At 37.2% G+C, this 13,316-nt stretch overlaps 1 protein-coding gene across 3 annotated transcripts in view; it reads left to right on the top strand.

Annotated features, from left to right (window-relative positions):
• Positions 1–13,316, top strand: part of Rnf141 (ring finger protein 141) — a 40,813-nt gene that overhangs the window by 11,408 nt on the left and 16,089 nt on the right. For all 3 annotated transcript variants that reach the window (XM_074041301.1, XM_074041308.1, XM_074041295.1), the window contains exon 4: positions 10,394–10,575. In XM_074041301.1, the coding sequence (XP_073897402.1) occupies positions 10,394–10,575 (182 nt within the window). The remainder of the gene's footprint in view (positions 1–10,393; positions 10,576–13,316) is intronic.

Genomic DNA, 13,316 nt, shown 5'->3' with positions numbered 1-13,316 from the left:
GGATTGTGGCAAAAAAGCAAGATCCTATCTCAAAAATAATCAGAGAAAAAGGGCTGGAAGCATGGTTCAAGTGGTAGAGTGCCTACGTAGCAAGTACAAAGCCCTGAGTTCAAACCCCAGTACCACCCCAAAAAAATCTTCCTTAAAATAAGATTGTAAATAGAAAAACAAAACTATTAAAGACAAATTCAGTGGAGATCTTTCTTTAGTATGAGTGTGTGTGTGTGTGTGTGTGTGTGTGTGCGCGCGCGCGCGCGCGTTTTGTTTTGATCTTTTATCTATGCCAAAGAAATGGTTTTTTTTGCATTCCTTAGGTTCATTTCAAAAGAATCCCTGAGCTGGACATGGTGGTACATGTCTGTAATCCTAGCTATTTGGAAGGTAGAAATAGGAGTATCATATTTTGAGGACAGCCTGGACAAAATTAGCTCAAAACCCTATCTAAAAAACAAACTAAAAAGCAGAAGTACTGGGGGCATGGCTCAAAGTAGCAGAGTACTAATTCCTGGATTCAATCTCCAACAGCATAAGCACACACACAAGTCTCTGGGAAGTCATTGTTTACATTAGAAAAACTTACAAGAAGCTGATAAGAGACTAAAAGACCCATATTTGTTTTTTATTTGTTTTTTGTTTTTATGAGACAGGGTCTCATAGCCCAGGATGGCCTTGAATCTGTGATCTTCTGCCTCAACCTCCAAAGTGATGGAATTACAGGCATGAACCACCAAACCCAGCTAAAAGCTTCATAGTCATAGTATTAAGCATTTAAAAAATTTTGTACTTTAACCTTCTGTATTTACAGTAAGACCTTATCATGACTTTCTGTAATCTTCCATGATTGTCCTCAAATAATATTTAATTCATTTTTGAAAACCTAAATTGTGTTTAGATGGAATACTTTGTGGGATATTAGAAAAGCTAATAGAATAATTAGAATATATGTATTAAAATGGCTATTAGGAAACATCATGAGTTACATATTTTATCCTTTTTTACTTAAACTAAAACCATGGAGTTGTCCTTCATGTTTCTTTTTCCTTCCATACTCCATAGTCAATCCATAAATGAATCCTGTCAATTTCCTCTTTGAAATATATTCATAATCTAGCTAGTTCTTACCCTTTGCACTAAACTCCCAGCCTATAACTAACCACAATCTCTCTCACCAGGATTATTCTAGTAGCCTTCTAACTGGTCTCCCTGCTTCTGCTCTTGCCTGCCTTCCTCTGTCTATTCTCAGCACAGCAACCAGTTTGTTCCACATCACAATTTGAAATGTAAAGCAGATCATATTACTTCTTGGCTCAAAGCCCTCCCGTGACTTTCTAGAGCTGAGAATAAAGGCCAGTCATTACTGTGATCAGCATACTCCTGTATAATCTGTCACTACCTCACCTTTTAACCTTATCTTCCATTGCTCCATCTCTCATTTTCTTTTAACTACTCCAGACTCCTTGTTGGCCTCCTTATGCTTTTCTCCAGATTCACTTCTGCTGAACACTTCTATTCTCCCAGTCTTAAATGATCTTTCACCAGATATCCACATATGACTCTTTCCTATACCTCTTCCAGTTCTTAAATGTCACTTCACTGTGAGGCCTTCCCTGCACCTCAGCATCCCTTTGCCCCTGTTTTATCTTCTCTGTAACACTGATTTCCATCTAACCTAACTTGTAATTCGTTCTCTCCTCCCTATTGTGTGACTTGCATGAAGGTAGGGGATTTTGTTTTATAAACATGTCTTTAGTACCTACAGCAGTGCATATAGTGCCTATAACATCTACTTCATACTCAACGTATATTTATTACAAGAATACTATGATTAGACTAGTCATAGTACAATAAACTTTGGTAATACAGTACTAAACTTATGCAAATTATTCCATAATTTCCTCTACTATGTAGATCCAAAGGCAGACTGGCCCACTGTCTTCAGCTCAAAAGGACTATTCCATAAGCCTCTATAAATTCCTGTCACAGTCTTTTATTATAAAGAACCTCTTATATTTGCATCACCACATAAATCTTACCTTCCCAATATTTAATCAACTTTGTGATTATTAGAGATGGTTCTACCATTTTCACAATATGGAATCTGGCTCATTCTTGAGTCTCAGTATATTCTTTCACTGCTTTCTCTTTTTTTTTTTTTTTTTTTTTTTCATTTTTCTTTTATTATTCATATGTGCATACAAGGCTTGGTTCATTTCTCCCCCCTGCCCCCACCCCCTCCCTTACCACCCACTCCACCCCTCCCGCTCCCCCCCTCAATACCCAGCAGAAACTATTTTGCCCTTATCTCTAATTTTGTTGTAGAGAGAGTATAAGCAATAATAGGAAGGAACAAGGGGTTTTGCTGGTTGAGATAAGGATAGCTATACAGGGCATTGACTCACATTGATTTCCTGTGCGTGGGTGTTACCTTCTAGGTTAATTCTTTTTGATCTAACCTTTTCTCTAGTTCCTGGTCCCCTTTTCCTATTGGCCTCAGTTGCTTTAAGGTATCTGCTTTAGTTTCTCTGCATTAAGGGCAACAAATGCTAGCTAGTTTTTTAGGTGTCTTACCTATCCTCATTGACCCTCCCTTGTGTGCTCTCGCTTTTATCATGTGCTCATAGTCCAATCCCCTTGTTGTGTTTGCCCTTGATCTAATGTCCACGTATGAGGGAGAACATACGATTTTTGGTCTTTTGAGCCAGGCTAACCTCACTCAGAATGATGTTCTCCAATTCCATCCATTTACCAGCGAATGATAATATTTCGTTCTTCTTCATGGCTGCATAAAATTCCATTGTGTATAGATACCACATTTTCTTAATCCATTCGTCAGTGCTGGGACATCTTGGCTGTTTCCATAACTTGGCTATTGTGAATAGTGCCGCAATAAACATGGATGTGCAGGTGCCTCTGGAGTAACAGTCTTTTGGGTATATCCCCAAGAGTGGTATTGCGGGATCAAATGGTAGATCAATGTCCATCTTTTTAAGTAGCCTCCAAATTTTTTTCCAGAGTGGTTGTACTAGTCTACATTCCCACCAACAGTGTAAAAGGGTTCCTTTTTCCCCGCATCCTCGCCAACACCTGTTGTTGGTGGTGTTGCTGATGATGGCTATTCTAACAGGGGTGAGGTGGAATCTTAGTGTGGTTTCAATTTGCATTTCCTTTATTGCTAGAGATGGTGAGCATTTTTTCATGTGTTTTCTGGCCATTTGAATTTCTTCTTTTGAGAAAGTTCTGTTTAGTTCACATGCCCATTTCTTTATTGGTTCATTAGTTTTGGGAGAATTTAGTTTTTTAAGTTCCCTGTATATTCTGGTTATCAGTCCTTTGTCTGATGTATAATTGGCAAATATTTTCTCCCACTCTGTGGGTGTTCTCTTCAGTTTAGAGACCATTTCTTTTGATGAACAGAAGCTTTTTAGTTTTATGAGGTCCCATTTATCTATGCTATCTCTTAGTTGCTGTGCTGCTGGGGTTTCATTGAGAAAGTTCTTACCTATACCTACTAACTCCAGAGTATTTCCTACTCTTTCTTGTATCAACTTAAGAGTTTGGGGTCTGATATTAAGATCCTTGATCCATTTTGAGTTAATCTTGGTATAGGGTGATATACATGGATCTAGTTTCAGTTTTTTGCAGACTGCTAACCAGTTTTCCCAGCAGTTTTTGTTGAAGAGGCTGCTATTTCTCCATCGTATATTTTTAGCTCCTTTGTCAAAGATAAGTTGCTCATAGTTGTGTGGCTTCATATCTGGATCCTCTATTCTGTTCCACTGGTCTTCATGTCTGTTTTTGTGCCAGTACCATGCTGTTTTTATTGTTACTGCTTTGTAATATAGTTTGAAGTCAGGTATTGTGATACCTCCTGCATTGTTCTTTTGACTGAGTATTGCCTTGGCTATTCGTGGCCTCTTGTGTTTCCATATAAATTTCACAGTAGATTTTTCAATCTCTTTAATGAATGTCATTGGAATTTTGATGGGAAGTGCATTAAACATGTAGATTACTTTGGGGAGTATCGACATTTTTACTATGTTGATTCTACCAATCCATGAGCATGGGCGATCTCTCCACTTTCTATAGTCTTCCTCAATCTCTTTCTTCAGAAGTGTATAGTTTTCCTTGTAGAGGTCTTTCACATCTTTTGTTAGGTTTACACCTAGGTATTTGATTTTTTTTGAGGCTATTGTAAATGGAATTGTTTTCATACATTCTTTTTCCGTTTGCTCATTGTTAGTGTATAGAAATGCTAATGATTTTTCTACGTTGATTTTATATCCTGCTACTTTGCTATAGCTATTGATGATGTCTAGAAGCTTCTGAGTAGAGTTTTTTGGGTCTTTAAGGTATAGGATCATGTCGTCTGCAAATAGGGATATTTTGACAGTTTCTTTACCTATTTGTATTCCTTTTATTCCTTCTTCTTGCCTAATTGCTCTGGCTAGGAATTCCAGTACTATGTTGAATAGGAGTGGAGATAGTGGGCATCCTTGTCTGGTTCCTGATTTTAGAGGGAACGGTTTTAATTTTTCTCCGTTAAGTATAATGCTGGCTGTAGGTTTGTCATATATAGCTTTTATAATGTTGAGGAACTTTCCTTCTATTCCTAGTTTCTTAGAGCTTTTATCATGAAATGATGTTGGATCTTATCAAAGGCTTTTTCTGCATCTATTGAGATGATCAAGTGGTTTTTGTCTTTGCTTCTGTTAATGTGGTTTATTACGTTTATTGATTTTCATATGTTGAACCACCCCTGCATCCCTGGGATGAAGCCTACCTGGTCGTGGTGGATAATCTTTTTGATGTGTTGCTGAATTCGATTTGCCATTATTTTGTTGAGGATTTTTGCATCAATGTTCATTAAGGAGATTGGCCTATAGTTCTCCTTTTTGGAGGTGTCTTTGCCTGGTTTTGGGATAAGTGTAATACTGGCTTCATAAAATGTGTTTGGCAGTTTTCCTTCCCTTTCTATTTCATGGAACAGTTTAAGGAGGGTTGGTATCAGTTCTTCTTTAAAGGTCTGATAGAATTCAGCAGAGAATCCATCAGGTCCTGGACTTTTCTTTTTGGGGAGACTCTTGATTGCTGCTTCAATTTCATTTTGTGTTATAGGTCTATTCAGGTGATTAATTTCCTCTTGGTTCAGTTTTGGATGATCATATGTATCTAGAAATCTGTCCATTTCTTTTAGATTTTCAAATTTATTTGAATATAGGTTCTCAAAGTAGTCTCTGATGATTTCCTGGACTTCCATGGTGTTTGTTGTTATCTCCCCTTTTGCATTCCTGATTCTACTAATTTGGGTTTTTTCTCTCCTCATTTTAGTCAGGTTTGCCAGGGGTCTATCGATCTTGTTTATTTTTTCAAAGAACCAACTTTTTGTTTCATTAATTCTTTGTATGGTTTTTTTGGTTTCTATTTCGTTGATTTCAGCTCTTATTTTTATTATTTCTCTCCTTCTATTTGTTTTGGGATTTGCTTGTTCTTGTTTTTCTAGGAGTTTGAGATGTATCATTAGGTCATTGATTTGGGATCTTTCAATCTTTTTAATATATGCACTCATGGCTATAAACTTTCCTCTCAAGACTGCCTTAGCTGTGTCCCATAGGTTCTGGTAGGTTGTGTTTTCATTTTCATTGACTTCTAGGAACTTTTTAATTTCCTCTTTTATTGCATCGATGATCCATTCTTCATTAAGTAATGAGTTATTTAGTTTCCAGCTGTTTGCATGTTTTTTGTCTTTACTTTTGTTGTTGAGTTCTACTTTTACTGCATTGTGGTCAGATAGTATGCATGGTATTATTTCTATTTTCTTATATTTGCTGAGGCTTGCTTTGTGCCCTAGGATATGATCTATTTTGGAGAAGGTTCCATGGGCTGCTGAGAAGAATGTATATTGTGTAGAGGTTGGATGAAATGTTCTGTAGACATCTACTAGGTCCACTTGATCTATTGCGTATTTTAGATCTTGGATTTCTTTATTGAGTTTTTGTTTGGATGACCTATCTATTGATGATAATGGAGTGTTAAAGTCTCCCACAACCACTGTGTTGGCGTTTATATATGCTTTTAGGTCTTTCAGGGTATGTTTGATGAAATTGGGTGCGTTGACATTGGGTGCGTACAGATTGATGATTATTATTTCCTTTTGGTCTATTTCCCCTTTTATTAGTATGGAATGTCCTTCTTTATCTCGTTTGATCAATGTAGGTTTGAAGTCTACTTTGTCAGAGATAAGTATTGCTACTCCTGCTTGTTTTCGGGGGCCATTGGCTTGGTAAATCTTCTTCCAGCCTTTCATCCTAAGCATATGCTTATTTCTGTCGGTGAGATGAGTCTCCTGTAAGCAACAAATTGTTGGATCTTCTTTTTTAATCCATTTTGTCAAACGGTGTCTTTTGATGGGTGAATTAAGTCCATTAACATTAAGTGTTAGTACTGATAGGTATGTGGTGATTCCTGCCATTTAGTTATCTTAGTTGTTTGAAGGTTTGATTGTGTGTACCTAACTTGATGTTACTCTCTACTGTCTTGCTTTTTCTTATCCTGTGGTTTGGTGCTGCCTGCCTTTTCATGGTTAAGTTGGGTGTCACTTTCTGTGTGCAGGATCCCTTGCAGAATCTTTTGTAATGGTGGCTTTGTGGTCACATATTGTTTTAGTTTCTGCTTATCATGGAAGACTTTTATTGCTCCATCTATTTTGAATGATAGCTTTGCTGGGTAGAGTATCCTGGGGTTGAGGTTATTTTCATTCAGTGCCTGGAAGATCTCACCCCACGCTCTTCTTGCTTTTAATGTTTCTGTTGAGAAGTCTGCTGTGATTTTGATGGGTTTACCTTTGTATGTTACTTGTTTTTTCTCTCTTGCAGCCTTCAATATTCTTTCCTTAGTTTCTGAACTTGTTGTTTTAATGATGATATGTCGTGGAGTAGTTCTATTTTGATCTGGTCTGTTTGGTGTCCTGGAGGCCTCTTGCATTTGTATGGGAATATCTTTCTCTAGATTTGGGAAATTTTCCGTTATTATTTTGTTGAATATATTACGCATTCCCTTCGCTTGCACCTCTTCTCCTTCTTCGATGCCCATGATTCTCAAGTTTGGTCTTTTGATGGAGTCGGTGAGTTCTTGCATTTTCTTTTCACAGGTCTTGAGTTGTTTAATTAATAGTTCTTCGGTTTTTCCTTTAATTACCATTTCATCTTCAAGTTCTGAGATTCTGTCTTCTGTTTGTTCTATTCTGCTGGATTGGCCTTCCGTTTTGTTTTGCAGTTCTGTTTCGTTCTTTTTTCTGAGGTTTTCCATATCCTGGCTGTTTTCTTCTTTATTGTTGTCTATTTTTGTCCTGAGTTCATTTATCCATTTATTCATTGTGTTCTCTCTTTCACTTTGGTGTTTATACAGTGCTTCTATGGTTTCCTTTATTTCTTCTTTTGCTTTTTCAAATTCTCTATTTTTATTGTCTTGGAATTTCTTGAGTGTCTCCTGTACATTTTGGTTGACCCTATCCAGTATCATCTCTATAAAATTCTCATTGAGTACTTGTAGTATGTCTTCTTTTAAATTATTCTTGTAGGCTTCATTGGGTCCTTTGGCATAGTTTATCTTCATTTTGTTGGAGTCTGGCTCTGAGTTTCTGTTCTCTTCATTCCCCTCTGGTTCCTGTACTAATTTTTTGCTGTGGGGAAACTGGTTTCCTTGTTTTTTCTGTCTTCCTGTCATTGTCCTTGGTGTTGTTACTGTCCCTGTACTGTGTGTATTTAAGTATTTTCTAGCTTGTAATAATCACAATGGTAATATTGAGAATGGAAGAGTGAGCTGAGATGGAAAGCAAGAAGTTAAAGAAAAGGGGAAAACAAATATACAGACAAGAGGGAGAAAGCAGAACAAGGTATCAGACAAGAGAGTTTCAAAGGTATAAACAGGGAGTGTTAGTGTACTAATCGACAGTAAGCTGAACAGACAATAGAGAGACAGAGAGAGGATTGAAAATCAAAGATAAAAAAATAAAAAATAAGTATATGAAAGTAATATCTATTTATAAAAATGAATTAAAATAAAATGGAAAATAGGAAATTAAAAAAAAAAAACAAAACCAAAAAACTTCCAAGTTTATATGCAATGCAATTTCAGTCTTAATAATTTGGATGTCCGTCTTAATCTCCAGTCCTGGAGTTGGTGCCTCAGATGTTGTTCTGTAGTTGTCTCATCAAAGGGGATGCATAAAGTAGAACAAAACTACACTCACACACACACAGAAGAAAAAAAAAAAAAAAGCCCCACCAAGTGTCCCCAGTTCAAATGCAATACAGTTTCAGTAAGTTTTTCAGCTTGCAGGTGTAATTCGGTTGTTCTCTCATCAAAGGTAGGGAGAAAAAGAAAAAAAAGCGTCTGGAGGCAGTTCTGAGAGTGGTATCTGCAACTGTGGTTTGCCTGCCTGCTGCTCTCAGCCTGTAGCTGGCGGCGTTATTTATGCAGATCTCTGGGGTGAGCTAGCACTCACCTGGTCCCACAGGCTTTGTTTGCTCAGAGTTCTCCTGTGCGGGAGCCTCTGCTACAGGCTTTCCCCTTTCCAAGCACTGGGAAAGGTGACACTGCCCCTGCGTTGTCAGGCCTGCGTGTTTAATTACAGTTCATGTGGGAGCCCCTCTCCTCTGAAGTTTTCCTCCCACTGCCACTTTCAGCAGCTTTCCTGCTCCTGCTTACTGGGCGGTGCTGCTGCTCCTGCCGGCCGCCATGTTTGTTTACAGTTCACGTGGAAAGTGGGTCTTCCCTCCTCTCACAAGCTTTCCCACTCCTGGTTGCTGGGTGCGCGCCCCGCTCCTGCCAGAGGCTCTCCGGCCCGCCTGGCTTGTTTATTTACAGTCCCGAGAAGGATTCCCTTCCCCCAATCTTCAGCGCTCAGGGCGCCCCACCATTCTTGAGTCTCAGTATATTCTTTCACTGCTTTCTCAAATAGTAAACCATTAATAAATAGTAGTTGCAACTTATGTTCATTCCAAGTATTCAAGTATTCCTATGATAAATATTTAATATATACTGTCACTTTTTTATATTTCCATTTCCATCAACACATTTCAGAACCTAAACTGGTTCATAGTTTTAAGGTTATCTTTTTATCTCTCCCTGAATTCTTCATTTCTCCCTTTCCTTTCTTCTTCCCCTCCCCTCTCCTCTTCCCTTTTTACACAAGGTCTCTATGTATAATCCAGGCTGATCTAGAACTCATGATTCTTCTGCCTCAGCCTACCAAGTGCTGGTATTACAGGTGTGCATCACCATGCCTAGCCAATTCTTAATTTCTTTCTAAATGCTTTGTTATTTTGCTTGTTCCTTTTATTTTGATGTGCATTAATAGATTCTGGCTTATTTCTGTTCCCACAGTCTTCTGTACCACCTTCTATGCTGAAAGGTAGTCTTTCATATCTCCAGTCTGTTTATGATTATTTCGAGTTCTTCACCTCAGCAAATTACATCCTCACCCTACTAGCCTTGGTCAATCCAAAGAGGAATATATGCCAGGCATGGTGGCATACATCTGTAATCCCAGCACTTCAGAGGCTGAGGGAGAAGGATATCAAGTTCTAGGCCAATCTGGGCTACATAGTGAGACTATCTAAAATACACAACAAGAAGAATATATACACAACTCCATGACTTCCTGGAGCCTTATGAAAGCATTCCTCAAGTACCTTCTCATACCAGATTGTAAACTAGAGAGGGAGAGGTACAGTCTACAGTTACAGTCTCTAGACCACTTGTCCCACTTCATATTAAATGGGATTCTGTTAAAGCTCATAATTCAACCACTTTTTGTTAATATTTACTTTAATGTAGTTTTCCTTTAGAAGTTCTATTAAAAAATAGAACTTAAAGATATTTAAGAAAGTACTCCATTGTTTCAGTTATAGTAGAATGGCATGTGGTTATTGGAGTTAAGTAAGTCCTTTAATTAAGAGATCATTAGCTGGGCCTGGTGGCTCATACTTGTAATCTCAACACTTGGGAAGCTGAGGCAGAAGGAACATGAATTTGAGGCCAGCCTGGGCTACATAGCAATACCCTATCTCAAAGACAAGAGAGGAGGAGAAAAGAAATTAAAGTGAAATATTTATTAACATTTATCCCTAACATTCATTTTTTAATTCTGGGAAAGTTAACTAGCCTCATTAACTCTGATACCTAATCACTCTTACAAGGTTATTTTGAGGATTAAATGAGATACATTTGTGTAAGTTCTTTGAACCCCACAAATGAAGGAGACATGATTTTATTCATTTATTGATGTTCTTATTTTCTTAGGTAATTTATAAACCTTAAGCCTCACTTTCCTAGTTTGTTTGACTAAATATCTGTGTTACCTCCTTTTTTTTCATTTTCTTTGTATTTTTAGATTAACAAAAGCAGTGGCATTGTGGAAGCGTCACGGATCATGAATTTGTACCAGTTTATTCAGCTTTATAAAGACATCACAAGTCAAGCAGCAGGAGTGTTGGCTCAGACCTCCAGCTCTGATGAACCTGATGAAAACTCATCCTCTGTAACATCTTGTCAGGCTAGTCTTTGGATGGGAAGGTATGCAGTTCATAATTATTGTGTTTCACTTGTTTTCCAATAAGTAAGCACTGGAATCCAATTAATATTTTGGCTGGTGTTCAGTGTAACACCTTAAATCCTTTTGTTGCAATTGGTATTATAGGCCAGATGAGTTTTTGGATTATTCTGTCCTTCCATTCATTTTACAGTGTCAAATTAAAGCTAAATTAAAGTGACACCAAGTAATGTTTTTATCAACCCAATCTGCAGGAATCTGCTTTCTGCATTTAATGACAGAAAGTCATTTTGCATTTAATGACAAAGGAGATAAATACTTCCAATAAATACAAGTTAGGTATATTTAGGTTCTCAGTCAAAGCCTTTTGAGGAACTAGGTGCAAGAATTTAGCAAAATCATTCCAGAAAGTGTCTAACTGGAGGATTCTAGGACTTGGCAGTCCATTCAGGAATGAACAAGTATTTGGTGTACATATTGCATATAGTGAGTTATCAGAGAAAATGAAATCAGTATTCTCTGATGGTGCTTGTTTACTCAAGCCTAATACATTATTGTTCTATCTAAATTTTCCTTTCCTTTTCTATTATGCTTTTGGCATGTGAAAGCCCCCATCTGTTGCTATTTGACAATCATGACCATAATTTAAACTTGTAAATGCCTCATTGGAAAAAACTTATGTGGGTCCAGACTTGTTGACATCCTGTTTTATTGTCGTACTGGTTAGACAGCAGAACTCTATTAACAGTAAAGTTAAGAATGTGTTTATCAAGAATTTCTCTTTTGGACTGAAGATATGGCTCAAGCAGTAGAGCCCCTGCTTTGTAAGCTTGATGCCCTGAGTTCAAGCCTCAGTCCCACTAAAAAAATTGCTTTATTTACAGTTGCAGTTTCTTGTTCATTCTTAACCAACTGGTTTCCAAATATTAGGTTGTAGTTAAATTATATTTTCCATCTATAATTTCCTGTTTATCTTTACTAGTTTTTGAGGTTTGGGCTGCACAAGTGTTACTAATAAGGCAGATCAGTTTTAGAACATTATAGGTAATATTTAGACATTTCTCCTTTACTTTGCAAAGTCAGTCTTTCAAAGACATAGGTCTGATTTTGTGCTTTTATATTCTCCCTCTTCAGAGTGATGATTTTTTTGTGTATCTTTTGAAAGCTGAGAAAAGTGTTTACCAATGTATCTAAGCCATATGGTAGCAAATGAAAAGAAAGAAATATGTCTTTTCTTGTTGCAGTCATCCCTTTTCACATGCCCTTGATATTAGGAAACTCAATGCTTCATTGGTTAGTTAAGGCTGCCTTTGTATGTTTTTTGGTTTATAGTGAAACCCCTATATACTAGTTCATAGAAAAAGACTTTCCAAGTGAAAGGGGATCTTAGGGAGATTTTACGTGGTCCAGCTTTACATCCAATGCATCATTTCTATTAATGGTTTACATTTATTGAGCACTTACAGGATATTATAATTGGGATAAAGTGTTGTATATGTATAAACTCACTAAATCCTCACAATAACCACATAAGAGTACAGTTATTGGCCCATATCAGAGGAAATAGGTTCCAACAAATAAATGTCATGTCATGATTACAAATTGACCTAGCTAAGACTCAGGCCTGTCAGTACAGTCATGCCATAATAGAGGCAGAGGGCCTTATTATTCTCTGGTGCATAAAGATCTTGTAGTACTGTGCTAGTCAGACTTTAATTGAGATTCCATTAAGCTCCAGGGTGGTGCCGGTACTACTGGTCCCTGGAGAACACTTTGAGTAGCAAGACTATATATTTTGCCAAGTGGAGTCTATTGCTAACCCTCACAGTTTTTACACTCATTACCTCAGAGAAGCAGCTGTTTTGTGCTCAGATGGGTATAATTGCTATGAAATTTTTTCCTTTATATTCCCCAGAGTAGTCAAAATCTGGCTTTGTGGGGATAGCACAACACAGGCTTTAAAACTGAGTTCTTGTGTTCAAATCCTCGCTCTACTCTTTCCTTGGTTTCCTTATCTTTTAAAAGAAGTTAAGAGCAAATAGTATCTGCCCCAAAGGACTGTAGAGAAAGTTAATAATTGTAAAGCATTTAGAACAGTACTTGGCACATAATGTCTGTGAGAGGCAACTATCATTATTATTAATTTATTAGGGTATTCTAGTTCTTCTTTTAGTGACTGTGTCTTTTAGAATTCTACCAAACAAGTCTGTTCTGTCTTTTAGCCTTCAAATATTTGAAAACTAATCAAATTTTTACTCAACCTTTCTTCTCCAGAATAAGCATTCTTCACTTCCATTTGGCCTTGGGTTATATGGGCCTCTTCTGCATACCAGAGGCTTTCTGGATGATCTTTTACCTGTCAGTATACCTCTCAGAGTATGGGACAGAGAACTGCTCCCATGTTTCCCTTGGCACTTGATACTTAAGACTAAGCTATTCTTTCACTTCTATGTCCACTATCAGCATAGTAAGGCTCTGATACCGGGTCCATATTTTAGGCAGTGTTGTATCTTATATGGTAAAAAAAAAATTATATATTGGTTGAATTCATGTTTGTAAATTCAGTATGATTAAAAGGGCTGAGTTATTTTCAGGAAGACCTGAGTATTTGTAGCTTTTAATCCAAATTTTGTTTTCATTAACCATCACAGAATTTATCTTTTATCCAATCTTTATGATATTTATCCCCTTTAGTATTTAATCCCTAACATATTTGCTATCCCTAAAAGTTGATCATTTTAGTCTGATGTTAACCTTGCTTTAT

This window comes from Castor canadensis, chromosome 1, assembly GCF_047511655.1.
Source record: "Castor canadensis chromosome 1, mCasCan1.hap1v2, whole genome shotgun sequence".
In the NCBI taxonomy this organism is placed as follows: domain Eukaryota; kingdom Metazoa; phylum Chordata; class Mammalia; order Rodentia; family Castoridae; genus Castor; species Castor canadensis.
The sequence above is the reverse complement of the archived record's forward strand: the minus strand, read 5'-3'. Positions and strand labels throughout refer to the sequence as shown.